Source organism: Clarias gariepinus, chromosome 10, assembly GCF_024256425.1.
Source record: "Clarias gariepinus isolate MV-2021 ecotype Netherlands chromosome 10, CGAR_prim_01v2, whole genome shotgun sequence".
In the NCBI taxonomy this organism is placed as follows: domain Eukaryota; kingdom Metazoa; phylum Chordata; class Actinopteri; order Siluriformes; family Clariidae; genus Clarias; species Clarias gariepinus.
In genome coordinates this window covers 19206302-19228910 of record NC_071109.1, presented here as the reverse complement: position 1 = coordinate 19228910, position 22609 = coordinate 19206302, and the positions used below count along the sequence as shown (strand labels likewise).

Genomic DNA, 22609 nt, shown 5'->3' with positions numbered 1-22609 from the left:
ACTTTGCCAACAAAGAGCTCAAGACACGCATGCGTTTCCATGGGCCGAAAGTTAAGGCGGTACAAGATGACGTAAGACCACGACGTTGTCAGGAAGTAGGTTTAAGTTGCGATTTCATTGGCTATTCGTGTGCTGATTTCCCATTCAAAAACGCACGCCGGTGGTAGCCGATACGTTGGATTGGCTGTAGGGCCTGTCAGTCACCCGGTGAAAACAGCAGGGGCGGAACGGCTTGGTTGAGTCTCGATGTCCACTGCATCGTCTAAAGGGATAAGCACAAGTTTGAGTGAAATGGTCGATACATCCGCGTTATCTGTTTGCTGCAACCGCTGCTCAGACAGGAAAGTGGACAGATAAAGGATGAGGGAAATAAGTTGTGTGCTCAGTAACTCCAGTTGGCGGGTTAGCATTGCGTGCTAGGGCATCAGAGTAGAATATCTAAAGCAGGCTAATTAGCCAGGAAGCTAGTCAGCCTTCTCAAAGATGGCCAACTGAGCGTTATTGTGCTTTAACAGTGAGATAGTGATCGCAGAATAAAATACTAGGTCTTGTTAGTTCTGGAAAGTTCTGTGTGCTTTTATGCCGGAGAGGTTTTATGAAGCGTCTTTCATTCCCTCCAAACGTCTGCAGGATTTGAGTTTGTACTTGCTGGAGTCTGACGAATGTGCACCAAGCTAAGCTAACAAGCCAGATCCAGCAAACCCCGTTTAGAAGCTGGCGAAATCGCGTGTTCAGTCAGGTTAAGGCTAAAACCTTCTATTAAAAAAAGTTTCGAGATGGACGCAGGGTTTAGGTTTCGGGTTGCTGATCTCGGGTCGGTCTGGTCTTGCATGTAGCTAGCAGCTGCTTTCTTTTGTAGACGTCCGTAAGCGTGCAGATATCGTTAGCCTTTAACAGCTAACCGCCAAAAAAACTGCGAGATGCGCAAATAAAAACAAAACAAAAAGCAAAGTGTTCTACTAGCGTTGGCTGCTTAAAGACGTTCAATGATGTAGGTTTCTAGCAGAGAAGCTTTCCTCGGTACTGGACACATTGGGACATTAGGACGCACCATGAACAATCAAGCGATGATGGCGCAGGAGAAGATGGAGCTGGACTTGGACATGCCGTCGGCTCTGCTTCAGGGAGACGGTCACTTGAGACGATCCAACAGCGAGCCTATGATAAACGGCTTAAGGTTGATTTACCGTCATGACTTTTACCTTAACTAACTTTCAAACTTATTGTTGCTCAAAATCTACAGTAAAATGCATGGCTGTTATTGACCACACTCTTGGATGTCTTGACTGTGGAATCACAGACTTGCTAAAGCAAACAAACAAATCACTGAGTCCACAGGGCCATCAGTCTTAAAGTACAGACTGTATTGGTAGTAGACGACTCGCACAATGTCCATGCAAAGGCATTCTACACTGTTTTCCCTGGTTGCTTTGTCTAATGCATTCAGTAACTATTAAACCTCATGTCTTACAGTGACACCTCTCAGGTTTTCCAGAGAGAGATTCTACGCAGCAGACGAAACAGCACAACTCTCGTTAATCGACCTAACATGGTGTGTGGAATGTCATAAAACTGGTTCATTTTGCAGCCCTTTTTTGTCCCTCACAAGAGTTTTTATACTAATTGTTCTTTATGTAACACCTAGGTTCCATCTTCCCCGGTTCGCATCCCTAGCACCAGGCTTGAACGTATCAAACAGGTAAAACTATGTCTGTACATCAATGTGTTCATCTGGTACATGTGGAGTTTCTAGATTGGGATTTGATAGTGTAACCTAACATTCTCTACCTTAATGGTGTCAGAATATCTGTGGGACACTTGAATGCAAGCTTTTTGGAATATATATTTAATGCAAAAAAGGAAACAGAATCTCAGATCAGATAATTTTACTTTTGTTCTAAGTAACACAGTTTTTATCAAAGAGAGTGGAATTGATGAAAGCAACAGATCTGTGCTAAATAGATAAATAAAATTCCCACACAGAGATTAAATTGCACTTGCTCCAGTTTTATAGTGCAGCCAATTAAATTGCATGATTAAGATGGTACTGCTTGAATAATAAGAATAATCCTAATAACTGGATTAGGGCAATAAATTATGAGTGACTCAACCTTATTCCTAGAGACAAATTTGTGTTTTCCCTGCTCTACCACACCCACGTAAATTAAGAAAAGGGTGTTAATTAGTAAACTTGGGTGTACTAGAAGCTGAGAAAACACTAAAATGTCCAGTATGGTGGTCTTCCAGGATCAGAGCTGAGAACCGCTGCTCTAATCTGATTTTAGGGTAGTTCAGAGTAGTTTAGTTAGTTCACTAAACATGAAAGATGGGAAGCACTTGAGTAGGAAATTGTATGTAGGGTGGGAGAGGAATAAGCAAGTATATGATAATTCAAAGAATTAGCGTTTTTATTTGTAATTTGGAAAAACCGTGGTGAGTTAACTTCCTAGATTTATTCCATGACACAGTAAGAACCCTATTTTTGTTTTTCAGAACCATTCAGTGAAGTTTTTCTTTTCTGTTGATCTTTTCTGCGTTTGAGATTAAAATGCATTTGCTTCAGTTTTATAGTGCAGCCAATGAGGTTGCATGTTTAAGATGGTACTGCTTAAATAATAAGAACTTTGTATGTTATTGTAGGAGGAAGGAGTCGATGTGATGAACAGGGAAACAGCTCATGAACGGTAAATAACTGGCTTTCCGGATGCTGTTATCTTCTTCATTATGGGTGACTATAACAAACCATTTTTTGAACAGATGAAATTTTGGCATCAACAAACACTCTGTGGTCTTGTGTTCATCCATTTGTTTAAAATTTTTTGTTTCCTGATTTATCATCTTTTATCTCATCTTTTTGGGTCAATTAGGGAGGTGCAGGCAGCCATGCAAATGAGCCAGTCATGGGAGGAAAGTCTTAGTCTGGTAAGGCTTACTATAACACCGTGGTGTTGTACATCAGGTACTTTATACAACTCAAAGCATTTTTGTCTTCTGTAACACTTGTTTAAGAAATGCACAAGCTTTGTGTATTTTGATGTAGGCTACCTTTAAACTATATCAAAAAAACACAGATAAATTATAAAAAAAAAAAAGTTTGCATGCAGTGGCTTTGCTGCCACAACACGTCCACCCTTTCCCAACGATGAGATTGTGGATGTAGAAACAGCATGCTATAGTAACATGGAGTTAACAGGGCCAGCAGTCTCTCAAGAGCAGACTGCATTGGTAGTATAGCACTCCTATAATTATGCATAAGAATCCTAAGAAACATAAATTGATAAATGTATTTGTGAATTGACTGCGTGTATATCCTGTTTTATCCTAGAGTGACAATGATTTTGAGAAGTCCTCATCATCGTCCCCGAAGCGTATTGATTTTGTGCCTGTGTCTCCGGCTCCATCTCCCACCAGAGGAATTGGGAAGAAGGTATTGTGTGCGTTATGATTGTGTAGTGCTTCGCTTGATATATTCTTCTCTTGTCCTGATTTTGATGTCCTTGATGAGCAGCAGTGCTTCTCCCCATCTCTGCAAATCTTGGTGAGCAGTAATGGCCTAACTCCCAGCCCCATCCCCAGTCCAACACGTCGCTTCAGGTGAATGTGTACACTTTCACTTGACAAGTTATTTTTATATTAAAAAAACTTTTGGTAAAAACCTGTTGTGTGTGTTTAGCAGCAGGAGGAGTCAGAGCCCCATTAACTGCATTCGACCCAGCATTTTGGGGCCTATCAAACGGAAAGGTAAAATTATCAGCTTGCTTACAGAATTAAGACTGTGCAGAGTCCGGAGTGGTGGTGTCCAAGGCTGTCTGTGGCCTCTAATTTGGGTTTCAAATTGTCTGTAGGATTCAATGTCATGATTTCTCGACCCCATCATGGAGTTCTGACTGAGTGGGGTGCTATTCCTTTCTCCCCTTGTCACATATGCCATGGCCAGTTATTGTTGTCTTGGCTCTTATGCAGACAGCATAAGAGAAGAAGGAACACAAAAACACAAGTAACACAGTTGCATAATTGTGGATACAATTGTAATGGCGCATATGACCGTTTGCTTAACCAGTTCCATTCAATTCAAGGAAATGATGCTGGTTAACACCTGTAGAATTCTATAGGATTTTTGGTTTATGTAAATGTGGCCTGCAAAGAGCTTTACAATATTCTCATTGTTAAAATTTTACTGATGAGTAAAATAAAACAAAAGAATAAAAAAAAATTGATGGAAGCCCAGCTTGCATCTTTTTTTTTTTTTTTTTTTTTTTTTTGCATGTAACTTGTATGCAGTACAAGCAAGTACCAGTTTATTTTAGCACAAATCCAGCAGCTCGCTTACTGTATATGCTGAAATTTTTTTTAATTTTGCCAATAAAAAGACGCACCCAAAGCACAAATCAGATTTTATTAAGGAAGGGCAATATTATGGGATGGCCCAGCAACATCCCTGGTCTGGTCCAAAGTTTTTCAAAAACCTGTATCATTATATACAAGGATCCCCTCACAATTTGATTTTGATTTTGAGCAAAATTATAGGAAAATCAAAAAGAGATGATGGTGCTTTTTGATGATTAAAAAAAAAAACATTTAACTTTTGGGTGTTGGGGATTATGAAAATCTTGTATTCTTGATTCAGAAAAAGCTGCAATTTTACCTGGAGTGTAAAAATGTTACGTTCACTGTATTATGTACGAAACTAAGGAAAATGTTTGGTCTTTTCCATGCCAATCTTGATGGTGGTCACAAAACAAATGGGCAATAGTTTACTTATGGACACAAGTTAATTAAACAAGACATAATGTTGGGATTTATTAATTTATTTTATTAACTCGTTCAACTCCTAGTTTCAGGTGAGTTGGAAGCAGAAAGTCAGCCAAAGAGACTCTTCCAGGGGACCACCACCATGTTGTCCACGGAGACGACCCATCTGTCTGAAATCAGCTCATGGTGTGTCTCCTGTTGTGATTTGATTTATGTAGTCATTTGATAATTATTTTAGCTTAAATACTGAAAATATATATATAAATATATATAAAATCTTAAATCATGTTTATGCTTTTAAGATGATTAATTCACATTAAATGCACTGCCTGGCCAAACAAAGTTGCACACTAAGATTTTATTTGCATTTAGCTTTAATTACAGCACACAGTGTGGTGGCAGTTCATGTGTGAAAATGTTTACTCATGCGTCTAGAACCTCACTTACAATTTAAATTTTCTAGAATATGCCTGGGGCATCAGAAAGAAAAAAAACTCCAGTGGTAAAAACCTGGTTATTCAATTTGTCAGATATGTCATTAATGAGCCTAGACATGATCAACTAAAGCAACACCAGATCATAACACTGCTTGTAGAGTGGCTACTATGCATAATGGGTGCCATCACTTCATGTGCTTCCCTTGATGCACCCTTCCTACTGGTATAGGGTCAGTCTGAACCCAACACACCACGTGACCTTTTTTTCATTGCTCCAAATTCTAATCTTTTATTCTCCCTAGCAAATGTAAGCATCTTTTTCTCCTCACTAATGTGAGAAGTTTCCTGAACAAGTGGTTTTCTTATGACCACACAGTTTAGTCCTGTGTGTGGAAATTCTCTTACTTTCACTTTTAAACATAGCTATGTTTTTTACTATTGGGTTTTTTTTTTTTTCTTGAAGGAAGATCATAAATGCAAATCCATTCATGATCTTCCGTCCACACTGAGAGTTTAGCACTATTTTTTTTTTTTTTTTCAGGTTTGGATGATATGTTGAAGGGCTCTTAACACAGTTTTAGTAACCTTTAAATCTCTTTTCTTGATGCAGCCCAATAATTTACCAACTTTATTTTTTCCAGGCAATTTTTTTAACTACCCTGTCTTTGAGCTAAATGTGTATTTGTATTTTAATTTCTAATTCTTATAGTTTATCATCTGACCTGCTTGATGGAAGCCTCAGCAGTGTTGGCTCCTCTTCAGGTTCTCCAGCTAAGATGGAAGGGGTTTCACCCTCCTCCAGCAACTCTCCCTTCGCCCCACTCCAGGACCTTTCACCTAAGTGATCAGCGTATATATTACACAAAAGGCCACATGAATGACTCTCTGGAGTTTCTTGTGCATTTGTTCCATGCCTTCTCAGCTCTGCTTTTATTTTTGATTTTTCTGGTGATTTATTTGCTTTTTTTTAACAAGACAGTTGGGGGAAGATCTGTAATGAGATATATATATTATATGAAGCCGAAGCCCTCCAAGTATTTTGGATGGACAGGACTATTTTGGCATAGTGGCAGGGATGAAGACTTCACCAAGATGAAATGCTGATTGCACCAGCTGCTATATAAAGGTGTAATGTTTTGGCTGAAGCCCCCTGATAAAACAAACAGCATTTCAAAGCCCTGTAGTTTCTTTATGAATTTGTGTTCTTGTAACTCTCATAAATTAGGGGGAATGCTAATATTCAAATAAATCAAGCTCTTACAGAGTAAAGCATTCCCTCTCATAGTTGTACCATTTAGGTCAGGTATGGTGTGAAAGAATTTAACTTATTGTTTGGTCCCAGTTTTTTTCTTTTTTGTATGTATGTACATATGGTGTGATGGCTATTGGTCAATTGTATTGGGCGATGGAGAAAATGTGTGCAGTGCTTGAGCAGATAACTGACAATTGGGTCCGTCTGCACTTGAGTACATTTTCAACAGTGTTTGTGTCTCCCTTCGGACAAGTGTATACGGCTTAGCCTTTCATTATTTGTGTAGATGGAAGGAGGAGGTGGCAACATCATTGATGAGTGCTGTGTATCACTCTTAGTGCTTCATTAAGTTTTTTCTAATGAAGATGATAATTGCCGTCAGCTACTTAGGAATCCAGAGCAAATGTTGGTTGGTTGCAATTTTAATGGGGATGTGTACCACTAAATCCAGGATTTGAACACTACAGCACATTTGACCGACTTGAGTTGCAATTTGTCCTACCATCCAAGGACTTTTTTTTTTTTTTTTTTTTTCTAAAAGAGAAATAAACTGCCTCTTCGCAGTGTGTTTTACTGCCCTTTAAATGCAGTGGCTTCATCCCTATTCACGTGTCTCTGAAACATCACTGCGTGACTGAACCAACCTTAAACCAATGAGTTTTCTGTTTTAATCCAGTTTTTTTTGGGGAGGGTGAACTCCTGCAAACCACTGTCAATGGAATTTTAGAGATGAATTCCTGAAGCAGGTTAGATAAATAGAAGTATAGAGAACAGAGTCGTTTAAACATGAAATAGAAATGAGTCATGTCTGGACGAAGGTCATCTACTGATTCATGAAAGTAGTGTGCCATTTATGGTCTGTAAATAAGAAAGATGTAAAAATTGTACTTGTGTAAGTTGTTATTTGAGCTTTTATTTTAGTAAATAGTATTTTTTGTAAATGGTTTTATCAATTTGTTTCCCTAAAAAAAGGAAGAAATGGCTTTATTTCCTTAAAGCATGATGCATCATTAACAGAATGTTTTTATTTGCAAGAAAATGATTGTAAATTTTGGTTTTTCATGGAAGTGAAATTGACAATGTGGTTTATTGCCCCATATTGGAAATATTGCTGAGGTGAATCAGCATTATACATCCTTTCTCTGAATGTGCTTTTTTAAAAGAGGAAAAAAAGCAGTAAGTGGGGTGACACAGGTCTCTTTTTTGTACGTTTTGATGGTTGAAGTGTTCGTGGTTTGATTTGCCAATTTGTGTGTTTTTTTTTTTTCTTTTTGTCGTCCTGTGGACATGTCTTGATATTTTATTTAAATGAACGCTGTCCTCTTTCAAAAGCATAAACCTTCAGCTTGTTGAGTGAGTCGAGTTCTTTGCTGAGCTCTGCTCTAAATGGACAAAAAAGATATTTTCTTGTCACCTTTATTAAGTGATCTTCAGATTACAGAATAAATTATTTGTCTGGCAATTCAGTGTGGACATTTTATATCCTGGCTTCTTGCTGAGTATAAGCTTTTGTCCTTTTTATTTATTTTTTTAGCAAGAATATGTAAATGTTACTGTAAGCTTGTCACTTTTTATAACAAAAGCCTCTTACAGCTTTCTTCCGCACTGCAAAACTGCGGAACACTGAGTTTGAGCTGTGGACTTTACCTTCAAATCCTCCAGATCTCAATACAACCGATCATGTCCGTGCTGAAAAAGCAAGTCAGATCCATGAAGGCCCCACCTCACAACTTACAGGCTCTATAGGAGCTGCTGCTGAGAGCTTGGTGTCAGAGACCACAACAAACGTTCAGGTGCATAGTAAAGTCCAGGCCTCAATGGGTAAAAAACTGTTGTTTGTGTGGCAGAAGGGCGACCTACTCAAAATTAGGTGGGTGGTCATAATGTTATGGCAAATAGGTGTATATAGATATATATAGAGTACACTGAAATTAAATCACTTAAGTCTTGCCTTTTTTCAACACTTGCATGTTTATTAACTAAACGAAATGTCTTTTTTTTTCTCTCCAGGCATTTGTTTCACTCTTATTACAAACATTAACTTACAAACTCACTCACTTACACATCGTCTATGTCACTTTGTCCTGTGCACAGTCCAGGAGCCTGTCCCAGGAGACTTAAGGCACGAGGTGGGGTACACACACAAACACACACTCACAAATCACTAACTATGGGCAATTTGGGATTAGCTTAATCTGCATGTCTTTGGACTGTGGGAGGAAACCCACCAACCACAGGGAGAACATGCAAACTCCAAAATGAATAATTTCAAATTATGTGCTGTTTTACACGTGTTATAGATCCCTGGGGTACATATAGGTATACAACCTGCATGATTAGCTATAAATTCTCCACAAGGCCCAAATTATATATATTAAATATATGAACAGACCCCATGGCGGGAATCGAACCCCGGACCCTGGAGGTGCACGGCCACCGTGCCACTAACTTATAAACACTTTGGAAAATAGTAAGCATGTAAAACACACAACGTTTAACTTGAATGCACCAGACAGAATGTGTGCAGTGAAATAACACTTACAGCCTGAGGGAGGGCTTTTTTTTTTTCATTTACTTCAGCATCACAGTTTATGGTCAAAATGCCATTTTTTATAGACAATACAACACACAGTTAGCAACAGACCAACCTGCCTATCATACTTTTCCACTCAATAATGCATCATGGGCTAATCCTCAATACTGTCACTACCTTCCATTGTTTTTTCACTATTTAATGATTTGTACATGGTAATTATTAAAGTGTTGTTTATTCCTCATAAGCATTTATTTTGCATGAATGAAAACCAAACAAGAAGTGCTGCAACAGCGTGTCTAAAAAATTCATGCAAATTCGTTACAAGCTTTACGGCAGCGACAAAACGGCACAGACACCAAGGGTATGAAGTAAAACACATTTAATTTAACTTTTTTTTTTTTTTTTTTTTTTAATCATGGTTATGCACACAACCCCTTCCTTCCCACCATCCCTGATAGTCAGCGTGGCTCAGTCGCCAGCTCAGTCAGTGTTTCTGGGTATCCACCTTCTCCCTTGCCCCATTCTCTTTGCATCTTCATTGAGTGTACATTTTTGTAACATCATTTAAGCAGTTAGTTCCTGTTAAAAGGGTGGCTTTAATCTATCACATGGGCTCACCCTTTTTTTTTCTCACAACTCTTCTGGTTGTGCAAATGTCTATTTCCCTTCTCGTTTTCTTCAGTTCCTCTCTGTACAAAGCCGTCTGACTGTGGCTGATTTCATGTGCGGAGGATAACCATTGTAAGAAGACCTGCATACATAGGGGAAAAACGTATCAATATCTACATGCAGTCAAATTAATACACCATATTAGTAAAAAATAAAATACTGTAAGTAGGTATGCATAACACCAGCTGTGTTAACATGAGTTTTTTTAAGGCTTCAGGGCCCCCCGAGACCCTAAATACAGGATAAAGCGGTATAGACGATGAGTGAATAATTAATAGTTTAATAACTGCTTATGATATAACTTTGTAACAGTGTAGCTCACCTAACACGTAAGCGGCTACGAGTTTCTTATTAACACTTAAGTGGAGGTAGACAGGCACTGTGGATTCCTGCTCTCCCAGAGTAGGGAGCATGAGGGCAGCCATACACACAAGGCCCAAAAGGACAGTTAGCAGACTCGGGCCCCCTGATGCTGCACGGTTCTCTGTGGGAAAACACACACACACACACACACACACACACACACACACACACACTTTATGAAACATTACTATTCACGATCAAGAGTTTCTGCTGCCATCCTGTGACATAAAAATGAACTGCAGAATCATCTAGTAACATTTCCACATTTTGAATATGAAGAATACCTCAATACCAGTATATTTTTAGCTCTGCATGAAACCCATAAACCTTTGGGAAAATGTCCAATCACTTGAGGAACATGTATTATCTTTCCCCTATTTAAAAAATGTCCCACACACTTTTGGAAGTTTGGTGCTTTGGTCTGCCTATTTGGTGCCTTGTTTTAGTGGCAGTTACTTAAAAGGGGTCGGGTTGCCAGCTCCTCGCCAGGTTGTCACGAAGAACACTACAGGAAATTTTTGGGGGAATGCCAAACTGCCCTACACTGCAGGAGAAAACCCCAAGGACACCCACCAAGCATGGGGAGAACATGCAAACTCCATGCACACAGACCCAAGGTGGAAAGCGAAACCCTCGACCCTGGAGGCACAATGTAACAGTGTTAACCACTGTGCCACCTCCGGCCACTACTAGGCTCCATACAAACTTAGCTACAGTATGAAGTAGGATTGTAATACAGAGATTCACTTTGTAGTGTACACAACTGTAGTGTACAGCAGGTAAAGCACATCTAGTGGTCTTCATTGGCTCAGGGTCCTCCAAGAACCAAGCTGCTGATCGTCAACAACAACATACCTGGTAAGAGCTGTTATTTTCACTTTTCTAGATGCTGCCAGTAATAAACTTCTTGTGTTGTTTAAGATGTTTCATGTATTAAAATACATGTATTGTAGCAAGATGCTGCAGTTTCTGTTCTCGATCTATTTGCTAGGCACAGTTTGTAGTCTGCTTTGCTTTGATTGCCATCATTAGTCAGGGAATACTTTCGGACTGCTCTGACTCTGTGCCTTCTGCTCATTAGTACAACGCCGTACACTAGGCTTTCATCACACAGCATAAGGGGGCAGTGGATGTTGCGGAAGTGATAGTGTTTGTTTATCACTACAAATCAAGAGGCGGGGTATCGGACACCATTATTGACATTGGTGCTCTCCAACTTTACAACCAATTTAATTATTTTAAAATATACTAAGAAATAAATATACAAATAACAAATCTATATGTTAACTGTCTGACTGTTAATTGTAAGCTCAGAATCAACAAATATCAAATTAATAATATCAATAGAAAACAAAGCAGATACATTCTGTAGACATGACTCCCACATGCTTATTCGTGATTCGAATCTCATGAGATGCCACAGTTTCAGTTCAGATAGTCAGTACCTGTCTGGAATGCAGTCTGCTCAAAGAACAAGCTGTCAGCGAGCTGCTCCTTCAGCCTGCGCTCCTCCTCCTGTGGCCGGCTTTGAGGCAGCTCCTGAGCTGCTGAGGGCAGCAGGGTGGCCATCACCTCCTTCCGGCCCAGAGCTTTCCTCTGGCTCTGCTCAGACACCTGCAGCCGGAACTTATCGATCACTCCATAGTGGCACGCCCGCACGTCTCTGTGCCGGATCACTCTGAGCGGTGGGAGGAAACGGCAAAAGGTCAAAGTGGAAATGATTACGAATCAGCCCTTAATAATAATAATAAAAATAATGATAATGAGAAGTTTTATTTATAATGCACTTTATATTAAAAGCAAATCTTAAAGTGCTACAAATAATTTAAAACCTAAAAGTTTTAAGACCAGATTTAAAAGCATTAACATTCTGAGGCATCTTCAAATACTCCTTAGGTGTGACTCCTATTCTGAGCAAAAAGTCCGCACTTCCGTGGTATGAAGCTTGGTCTTAGGAGGTGCCAAAAGATGTACACAGAACAGATTTACATCTACTCGCAATTCTTGGTTATTTATTCATCAGGGCCCTAATACGAATTGCTGTGTGGTCAACAATTATTAACTAATAACTGCAAACAAATAACCTTAGGTGACCAAAAAAAAATTATATCTATAGATTAAATCTATATTTTATACAGTGGTTTTTTTTGGTTTCCTAAATGTAAACCAATATTTGAAAATCGGGAATAAATAAGTCCATGCTATAATTCAGTACAGTAACATGCTAAAAATGTTAATTTAGCAAAAATAACATGAAGTAAAATGTTTTCTGCAGGGGTTCATCAGTCTCTCTAATTGTTTTAGATAGATTTTATCCCACTCTTCTTTATTAAATTGCATTAGATCGTTATTGACAGCATGCTTTTATGCACAGATCTTTTGAGATCCAGGAGCAACTCAATGCGTCTGATGTCTAGACTTTTACCTTTTTTCTTTTTTTTCCCTTTCTTAAGCCATTAAGATGTTGATTTACTGGGGCATATGGGATGTTACATGACCCAATTTTAGCCCAGCTTAAGCTGCTTGGACACACGGCTTTACATTTGTTTTAGGAATATTCTAATACAGTATGAAGTGAAGTTGCTCACTGTCTTAGTTTCCCCCTGATTCTATGGCTACAAAACAAAAGCCCAAATCATATATAAACTGTTTGGTTTTTATCAAACATGGTGCTGTGCTTGTTGACCAAACATCTACACCTTACTCCAAAAATTTTGAAGTTTGTTAAGAAGCAATTTTCCAAACTTACCTCATTCTCCACATTTATGTCTTTCTCCTCCAAGCCACCCTTTTATGAAAGCCATACTTATTTAATCTTTTTCTGATTGAGCTGTCACAAACAATAACACTTAATGTGCTTGCATAGGCTTGTAGGTCACATGATAGGACAAGAGGATTTTCCTTCATATCGCACTGTAATAAACAATCTCATATTGAACTGAACTGACATGCACTTGAGGGAAGATTGGCCTTTAAAGCTTTCTATTTGTAAACAGCCTTTTTTTTTTTTTACTATATAATGGTGAATTTCAGGTTGTTTGGAGACGGTGTTATAACCCTCTCCAGACTGAAGAGCAGTAATAGTTGCTTCTCTGAGGTCACAGCTGATGTCCTTACGTTTTGGCATGATGTACTGTAGAGAGACAGATGAATGCTCTAGTACACAATCCTGCCAAAATATTCTGCTAATAAAAGGACACACTACTTGATGATTAACCAGTATGCGATTTATTAGCAATATTATTTTTTATTCTCTCTAAATTAATACACACTTTTTTTTTTTTTTGGTCACCTGAAGTTAATAAAAAATAAATTAAACCACACACAATAGAAGAAGGATGTACTTTCTTTTCCCCCCATGAATTTATGTTCTGTTTATGCCATAATAAACCATTGTCACATTTACCCTATAGACTCTTTAATCTATATGCATTAAGTTAGTCATTTTAACCTGGTGGTAAAAAAGACTGGTCTTTGCAAATATACAAATTGACACTGTCATGAGATGGGTGCATAAACACGTCCTTCTACATTTTTTTTTGTTACGATAATTTTAATATATACAGTATTGGGCAAAAGTCTTAGGCTCATATTATGTGCTTTACCAATTTTGTTATGTATGTTTATTAAGTCTGCATAATTATGTACCATGTATTATGTAAATCATTCAGTATTTCCATATACTGTATAACTTAAAAATTATTAAATAAATAACATTACAGGAGAATATATGCATGGCTGTAAAGAAAAAAATATATATTATAATAATAAATATATATGTATATATATAGTACAAGACAGACCAGTTTGCAGATGGAAACAAAGATTCCTAATAAAGTTACCAAAAGAAACTCATATTCTCCAGCAAGCTCAGTAAAACCTAACAACTATTTTATTTATAGTACTGTGCAAAAGTCTTGGCAAATATTGCATAAGCTAAGGATGCTTTTGAAAACATTTCTGCATTTCCATATGCAGAAAAAGCAATAAAGAGTAATAAAATAAACAGTAAATATTTGGAGTGAAAACTCATTGCTTAAAATCAGGAGTTTTAGACACAGATTTGTGCAGTTTTATACGAAAACAGCTGTTAGGTTTTACTGAGCTTGCTGGAAAATATGAATTTTTCTGGTAACTTTGTCACACTCGCTGTTTTCTATTTTTATGCAAATCACAGAAGCGTACATCAGGTTTTTTGTTTCCTTCTGAAAATCTGTCTTGTACTATATTTTTTTCTTTACAGACATGCATATATTCTACTCACTAACTCACTCATCTTTTATACTGCTTTATCCTGTATTCAGGGTCGCGGGGACCTGGAGCCTATCCCAGGAGGCTTAGGGGACGAGGCGGGTACAGGGTGCCAATCCATCGCAGGGCACACACACATACACACACTCACTCACACACTATAGCAATTTGGGAACGCCAGATAATGTCTTCTGTAATGTTATTTATTCTTTAATTTTTAAGTTTGAAAAAACTGAATGATTTTGTACATAATTATGCAGACATAATAAACATATATAACAAAATATATATCAAAAATATAACAAAATTGATAAGACTTTTGCACAGTACTGTATTTTTTTATTTATTTAAATTTTACACCCAGATGTTCCCAAATTTTATTGCTATAAAATTTTAAATGAAAGCTTGGATTATCAATATATTCCTTGCTAAGTGGTGTAGTGAAAGTGACAGTTAAGAAACCTCTGAAGCAGCTTACATGTCTACACAGCATTGTGGTTTCACAGCACCTGTGGCATCCACTACTGCATATTTATTTGGTGCTGTGCACAGAACTAAGAGAGCAAAACAGACAGTTACAAGAAGGCAACATTCGTAGTACACTGACAGAAAGTCATGTATTGCTTGCAGACTTAAGTTTATCTTACCTTTAAACTTGAGGGCAAATTCATATGGGTTGTAGAGGGTAAGCACCTGCTTGTGCGAGGCCTGCTCGTCTGCATAAAAAAACAGCTCGGTGGGGAATACGAACACTGGAAGCCTTCCTTCCACTAGGTCGGGCTGCCGGCTGTGCTGCTGCATTGGCACAGACTAAGCGAACCTAGTCCTTCAGCTTATACTCTCTTTTTGACTCAGAGTGTGCGGAAGTTCCCATAAACATCAGCTAGCCTCGCTCACTCAATTTCTTTTCAGCATGATGATTAGCCTGAAAACACAATGAAGTCGGTACAAAACGGGAGTAAGTGCACCATAAGTACTGTAGCACAAGAGTTCAAGAATAAGGCCTTTTGGGGAAAGGAGAGAGTGAATGATTTGTCCTAAAATAAGTTGTGATTTACACATTATTCTTAAAAAAGAGAGAGAGAAAAAAAACTTTAATTGTATAAATTACAGCAAACGCTTAAATTGACTGTTGCTGACTTCAGGCACTTGTGTATATGCTGAATACAAAACAATTTACATTTTATCATGTATCCTCCTGCGTAATTCATAGCATTCTATTTTAATTCTATCTTTTTTTGCTAATTTCTTTAAATATCAAATATTTTTAAAGCCAGAATCCAAAAAAACATATTCTTCTTATATTACTTTTATTGGAAAATTCTCTTTGATTTAATTGTACTCTCTCTCGTGGACAAATTCTTCTTCTGTGTAGGTCACAGCTAGTCACATAAGCCTTTTATTGCATATCGAACAAAACAGGAGTGCATGGTTGTGTATTCTGTTAATTTTGTTAGTTATTCGGGTGCTTCCGTGCTCCCTTCTTGATGCAACCCTCCCATTTTATCTGGGCTTGGGACCGGCACTGCATCCAGTGGCATGGGTTTGGGCATTGGGTTGCCTGGCATTTTGCCCGGGTTCAATTCCAATTTTTTTTTTTTTTGTATGTATCAGAACTTATCTTTTTTCATGCAGAGATGATTTTCTCTTTTAGTGCAATGATTGTGCAGGGCTGACTCGGATAGACCACTGACTGCAGACGACCGCAAAGAAAAAGTGGAGTTAGGTCTGATTATATTTGATCTTCAATTATTAGTTGTGAAACTATTTTAGGTCTGAAATAAAAAGAAAGATAGAACATTCAATATAAGTAATAGAATCAATGCCAGACTTTTGTTCTACACTAGATATTAAAGATGAAAAATTTGCAATTCCTTTGAGTGGCAGTTCACATTGGGATATTTATAAAATATTCATACATGTTACAGAATAACAATACAAATCAAATCAGTACCTAGGTATTATAATAATATCGTATTTTGGACGTCCCTGGTGATTCCTATCCTACTGGATATTAGAATAGAGCCTAAAAATGTCCAATCTGTATAGACATGTAAACAGAGTCTTACAGGAAATCTGACTGACGTTACTGTGCCTGACACACACACTCTGACTCAATACTGCTTATTCTTTACAGGGTCATGGGAGGCCTGGAGCTTATCCCAGGGGACTCGGGACACGAGTTTGTACCAATCCTTCATAGGGCACACAAGCACACACACATTTCAGGCAGTTTGGATACATGCTACCCTGCATGTCTTTGGGCTGTGGAAGGAAGCCGGATACATGGAGGAAACCCACCTGGCACCTTGAGAACATGCAAGCTCCACACACACACACACACACACACACACACAAAACTATGTCTGTATTACTGTGTATATGTTATACAGGTGCAGGACCAAGGAAGTCGTCGACCAAAAAAAAAAAAAGCTTTTGGCACGTCGTTGCAAACCTAGCAGCTACACGTGGCTAGTCACGTGACCATGTTTACAGTCATATCTAGCGCGTGCAGTATTACTTGCATTTACGTCAAGGGCTAAACAACACGTAACGGCGTGTTTGTTATAGTAAGGAAGATCAGGATCTAAAACAAATGACTTGTCAAAGTAGGATTTTATAGGATTTATGAAAAGCCGTAAATTAAGCAAATATGTACAATATACCGAGCGCGAGCTAAGATGCACCGTAAACAGCCTGCTATAATAAATACGGTGATCCGTTAGCGAGGTGGCCCTGGACTCACATTAACACTCAGGTTTGTCTCATGTTGTCCAATATGTCCTGGTCACCTATCGTATTTGGTTACCATTAGGTAACACTACGGCTAGCTAACGTAGCTACAGCAGCCTGTGCGATAGACATATTGTGACGTGAGCTAGCTGAGCGTTCTTTAAAAGTTAACACCAAGTTTAAATGTGGTGATGATGTTGATGATGATGATGATGATGAAGGCGAGTCTACAAATAGTATGGTCGTCCTAATCCCGTTGTGATCCTGTGTGCTGTGTATCCTGTTGATCAGCTGGATCTGCTAGCCTGATGTAAAGATGCCTTATAAACCCGGACAGACGTACTGACAACAAACATTTCAGCACATTTTAACGTTAACATCTCTGTCTTAACTGATTAACATTAAAACGTTACCTTTTTCTTGACTATTACTGTTGATGCGAGGTATTGTGCAAATCCCACCCTTGTTTTTCTTTTTTTCTTTGTCAGTGCGGTGCAGTCCGCGCACTGGATTCTGGGATGCCGGAGGGCGTTCGTTTCGTTCCGATCTGTGACGCAATCGATCTCCATACAATAATCGCGGACATGCTGTACTCTTCCTTGTTTACGATCGCTTGTGACACCTGGCAGGGTTATGAAGAAATATTATTTCTAAACGAGAAGAAGTTACAAAATTCAGAGGATATATACGCGTGGATGAGATGCAGGTGTCATAGCTACATTTATACTAATTAAAAATAAGACCTGATCACAAGTAAAAACATGATGTATTTAGAAGAGATTACCTGAAGGCTAAAATGAATAAGCGAAACATACAGTCAGGCTGGGAAAAAAACACTTCATGTAATAACCGACTGCTTCCTCCTTCAAGGGCATTCCCCTCTAAGACCCAAACTCATGAGATCACATGAAATATATGAACTATGTCACTTTCTTTCCAAGATAAGTCATCTCAAAACTATAGATTAGGATGCAAGAGGCTGACTTGCACTATGGCTTAAAATGTGTCTTTTCAAGTACTAAATTGAAGTAAAATAGGCCTACTATCTGTGGTCACAGTGCTGACTACTATCTGTGGTCAACCTCCCACCTCAGAAGAAAAGACATTGGACTCAGTGGTTTACAGCTTAGGAATGTGCTGCCAGGATTCATGAAAACTGGACGAGATATCAAACTGAGAGGACAATTTGATATCTTGTCCAATGTTAATACATCTGTCAGTGCATACATTATTATGAACCATAAATGACATAAATAATTAAAGCATGGAAGCATACGTGGTTAAATATTTCTTTAAGTAAATATAGAAATGAAAGAAAACAAAACCACATGGGTTAGCACTGTCGCCTTGCACCTCCATGGTCCGGATTAAATTCATGCCTCCTGGTACTCTGGTTTCCTCCGGCAATCAAATTGCCCATAGTGTGTGTTTATGTCCTGTGATGGATTGACATCTCATCCAGGGTGTACCACGTCACGTGCTCTAAGATTCCTGGGATAAGCTCCAGGCCCACTGTGACCCTGTACATGATAAAAGCAGTATAGACAATGAGTGAGTGAGAAACTACAGGTTGCTGAAAGAAAGTTCAGTAGTGTCCTCTGTACAAGGCCAATAACCTGTACCTTTCCAATTTTTTCATACTAAATATGTGAAATAATTTAAATCAGTACATCATACTACTCTACAAGTGGAACAATTGACCTGTAGAAGAATAAATATCAGAAACAATTTGTGCGTGGCCTTTACATTTCGAGAACAGGAAAACCCAAATGTGTTATCTTAGCTGTGTCGGTTGTGGGCGGGGCTTCGCTAACTGTTACATGAAGCTGTCCTAAAGAGAAGCGATTAAAAAAATGTGCCGTGGATCATCGCTTCTCATGTACAGTGTAAAAATGTCCTTTCTATCCTTAACCGAGATGCAACCTTCCAACTTAAAAGCGTCCAGTTGAGATCCTCGTGGACATGTGAACAGGCATGTTGCAGGGATTATGTATTTGGGCTATATAATATAATATCACGCTATCGTTTCATATGTTGCACAAAAACGGTCAGGATCCCCCTCCCCCACTTTCTGCAGTGTTCATATTGCAAAGGGCATGTACATGCATGAGGGCACAGTATTTGTGAAACATAATTCACAAGAAGCTCTTTTAAGAAGTGCAGCTTTGAACGTAAACATGGCGCTTTTCTAACGAGCCGACAAGAGCATAAGAAGGTTCAGTGGCAGCAGTTATTATAAAAATCGCATTGATGATCACTGAGCAGTTCCCCACCCCCATCAAGACACACAGACAAGTGCTGTTAAAACACGACATTTGACCGGTATCCTCTAAAAAACACGTCGTTCACAAATTATAAAAACAAAAATACAAATACGCGTGCCTGTTAACGTGTATCCAATTGCGTATCATACTCGTGTTTAAAACTGAAGTGGAGAGCCCGACGTGCCTGCGGTCCCCCCTCACACCGAGAAGGAAGAAAAAGTGTTAGGCGGGTGAGAAGCGCTCAAAGACCTTATTACATATTTATGAGGCGTGGGCGTGGCCATTGTGACTCTGCTCAGCCAATGGGGTGCAAGCGGCGGAGCGAGGGCGTGTTGGTCCGTTCGGAAGAGAAGTTGTGTGAGCGCGAGCTCCAGCACTGCTCAGAAAAGACAGATAGAGAGTCAGGCGGCGGCGAAGGGTGGCAGTGCGACCCTCTTTCTGAGGGGGGGGGGTCTGATTATAACAAAATATAACACACCATATATGCATGCCCAGGCCGGTCATATGCCGATCATAGGGATTTTAGTAAACATCTAGATCTATATCTATACATTTCAAAATGCCTATTTTACTTTTTCTGATAGACACGTCCGCGTCTATGAATCAGCGCACATATTTGGGTACGACGTATCTGGACATTGCTAAAGGCGCGGTTGAGATCTTTATGAAGGTAAAGAATAATTTTACCCCGACTTTTACCGCTTACTGTTGTACCTTGTGGCAGTTAAGGATCCCTGTGACAGGATCAAGTCGAAATTAATGCTTATTGTTTCGTTTTCTTTAACAGCTGCGTGCCCGAGACCCGGCTAGTAGAGGCGACAGGTACATGCTAGTTACATTTGACGATCCGCCATACGGAGTAAAGGTAAATAAATACTGCTAAATTGTTTGTATGTGGTTAAATCGTAGATTTTTTTTCTGACAGTGAGACTCTACTGTCCCTTTGGTTCGTAGCATCGGGTCAGACGGCTTCCCGGTGACGAAAACGGCTATTTTTTGTTAAAATACCCGCAGACGCGGAGCAGCGCAGCCTCTGAACATGGCGGACATTTTGCTTTTGTGTTGGGAAGCTCTCGGGCGCTTAGATGGAGGCGGAGAGATTTATTATCTACCGTGACGTATCGCGTGACGCGATGGTGGGCTAACTCGCCCCGGATTGGACAAGCGATCTGCCCTTCTCCGTCGAGCCCGCCTCTCTCGGCGCGCTGTGGCTGACCTCTGTGCTTTCTTATTGGCCAATAAAGACTAAACAAATCAAAACTGATTTGATTTGTGAAAAAGCCATCAATAAGAAAACTAGAGTGCATTTAACTTAGGGTAGTGTTTTCTTTCCCCTCATTGGTTAATGATATACATTGACTTCAGTACTGAAAACGAGTGCATATTTCTAACAAGCATCAGTTTTCTGCCACTTACTTCTCTTCACTTGAGTACATGAATCACCCTCCCATTTTAAGACTGTTTCCCCAATGTCAAATCCCATGAAACCACATCACGAATTGCCTTCCACTGAAGTTACATGATTTGCATTGCTCAAACAAACAGCCTCCTGACAGGGATGAAAAGTCCCACGCTGCAATGTGTGACCTGCACAATGTTTTAAATAAGTCAACCTAAATAAGTTAAATACATTCACTTTCCCAGGTTACTAAAAGTCCAAAATATACACAGCTGAGAGTACCTCCTCAGTCATAAACATTTCCACCTTGAAAAGAAGACTATTTGCACATTTTGTTGTTTCCCTAAGAGTTTAGCAAGAGGAGGTTGTGTTTGTCTGGTTCCCTTTTACATCCTTTTTTGTATCACGTTTAATGCCTTACATTCCCCAAACCTGTCATCAGGCCAAGACTTGCACTCCGTTGCATTGCCGTTACATCGTAGTTGCACACCCTTTTTATTAGTTTCATTGTAATTACTAAATAATTCATATTAGTTACTCTGTAATTGGCTTTCCTGGGAAAAACGAACAACAAGAAACAACACGCAGAGCATTAAAGTGCTTAAGAAGTATATGATAAATACTTCTGAAGAATATTCTGCATATTCCTAAGAATACCAGGAGATCCATACATACTGTGCAGAGAATTATTTAGTACTGCACAGTTTTTAGCACAGTTTTAATTTGTAGACAGTAGAACTAAACATTCTGCTTTTGTCCTGAGATGGATTTCAGGATCTGTGGATGTGACTTGCCACAGCATGTGCAAATGCGTCCTTCATTAGCTGGTTGACATTGACAATGTGAGTGGCTTCATTCCCAGGCAGTTCATTAGTGTTTTCTTTCTGGCAGGTGGCCAGGCACTCTCTTGGGGGCTTTTCTAAACCCACACTCCTTATCCTTAGGCTTATCCTAGAAAGTCTGAAACTACTTTTTCAGTGCCTCACAACTTCATAAACTACGGTTCTGTCAGAGTTAGCTTAGGTCTCTATTACCGCAGACATATTTCCATACATATTCTATACACATCATGTATAGTTCTTTGTATAGATTTTTCTGTTCATTGTTTGTAGTCCTTCCAGGCATCTATTTCAGGTTGCCATTAAGCATTATAGGACACAACAGCTTACTAAGCTTTGAGCTCTGTGTGCATTTGTGTTTGCTATTCACGGCCAGCTTGTCCCACCCACCTGTTTAAAAGCACTCTTCTCAACCAAGCTTTACCATGTCTGAATTAGTCACCAGGCTAACCCAGTTCTCAACAACAATACGATGTGTTGGAAGCAACAGAGCAAGATAGAATCTGGCTACAGTGTCTGAGAGAGAGGCTTTTTAATTTCCTGTCAATTATTCATGAGATTTTCAGCAGCTAGTCAGTGAAGAGTTGCAGTGAGCTTCCGGCTCTGACAAAGCTGTCTTTTCTGGGCAGTGTGCTTCACTTGTCTCATTCTTAGACAAGCAGATCATTATTCTTAGTCCTGCCCACTTTCTGAAGTTGTTTTCTCAGACATTTTTCCCTTAGCTGTATGTTAGTGATCATGTTGGTGGAACTTGCTTTAGGCTTTATTTGTGTATTATTACATGGAGGAGAACATTCTGCAAAAGTCACCACTATTTTTTTTGTGGATGAAATAAATAAAGGCCTGCATGTGGAATCAGTTTTGGAGATAATAATCGAGTTTATTTTTTAAGTTTTGGTAGACGGGCAGACCTCAGAGGCTCTACAATATCAGTGGAAATGGAAATGTTTCAAATGATGATTAGATTTATGGGAGAATTCCAAAAGTATGAGGCTTTTTTTGTCTGATCTTGATCTGAATCAGGCTACTGGAGGATGATTTCACTTGCATGCTTGAAATAAGTGCAATGTAATTGCTACCAATTACACTGGATTGGCACACTGTGGTTCGGTCA

At 39.0% G+C, this 22609-nt stretch overlaps 3 protein-coding genes and 1 non-coding gene across 5 annotated transcripts in view; 3 read left to right on the top strand and 1 right to left on the bottom strand.

The window, feature by feature from the left end:
* Positions 1-200: 200 nt before the first annotated feature.
* Positions 201-7547, top strand: pabir2 (PABIR family member 2). Of its 2 annotated transcripts, none has more exons than XM_053506364.1 (10): positions 201-1177; positions 1474-1552; positions 1646-1699; positions 2641-2684; positions 2868-2922; positions 3326-3427; positions 3509-3594; positions 3674-3741; positions 4836-4938; positions 5899-7547. In XM_053506364.1, the coding sequence occupies exons 1-10, from the start codon at positions 1053-1055 to the stop codon at positions 6032-6034; spliced, it is 852 nt and encodes a 283-aa protein (XP_053362339.1). In that variant the 5' UTR covers positions 201-1052; the 3' UTR covers positions 6035-7547. The 2 variants fall into 2 exon arrangements, with proteins under 2 accessions (XP_053362339.1, XP_053362340.1); XM_053506365.1 differs by having other exon boundaries at positions 203-1177; positions 3677-3741.
* LOC128532404 (small nucleolar RNA U109) lies at positions 3095-3247 on the top strand. Its single transcript, XR_008361310.1, has one exon. It is a non-coding gene; the product is annotated as a small nucleolar RNA U109 (small nucleolar RNA).
* Positions 7548-8428: 881 nt separating the features above from the next.
* Positions 8429-17564, bottom strand: mospd1 (motile sperm domain containing 1). Its single transcript, XM_053506366.1, has 6 exons — positions 17407-17564; positions 14908-15185; positions 14739-14814; positions 11455-11687; positions 9969-10130; positions 8429-9728 (listed from the first exon to the last, which is right to left on the bottom strand). The coding sequence occupies exons 2-6, from the start codon at positions 15059-15061 to the stop codon at positions 9697-9699; spliced, it is 657 nt and encodes a 218-aa protein (XP_053362341.1). The 5' UTR covers positions 15062-15185; positions 17407-17564; the 3' UTR covers positions 8429-9696.
* A 2060-nt stretch (positions 17565-19624) lies between these two features.
* Positions 19625-22609, top strand: part of ints6l (integrator complex subunit 6 like) — a 28917-nt gene continuing 25932 nt past the window's right edge. Inside the window, exons 1-2 of the mRNA XM_053506356.1 lie at positions 19625-19927; positions 20045-20122. Of these exons, the coding sequence (XP_053362331.1) occupies positions 19817-19927; positions 20045-20122 (189 nt within the window). The 5' untranslated portion in view covers positions 19625-19816. The remainder of the gene's footprint in view (positions 19928-20044; positions 20123-22609) is intronic.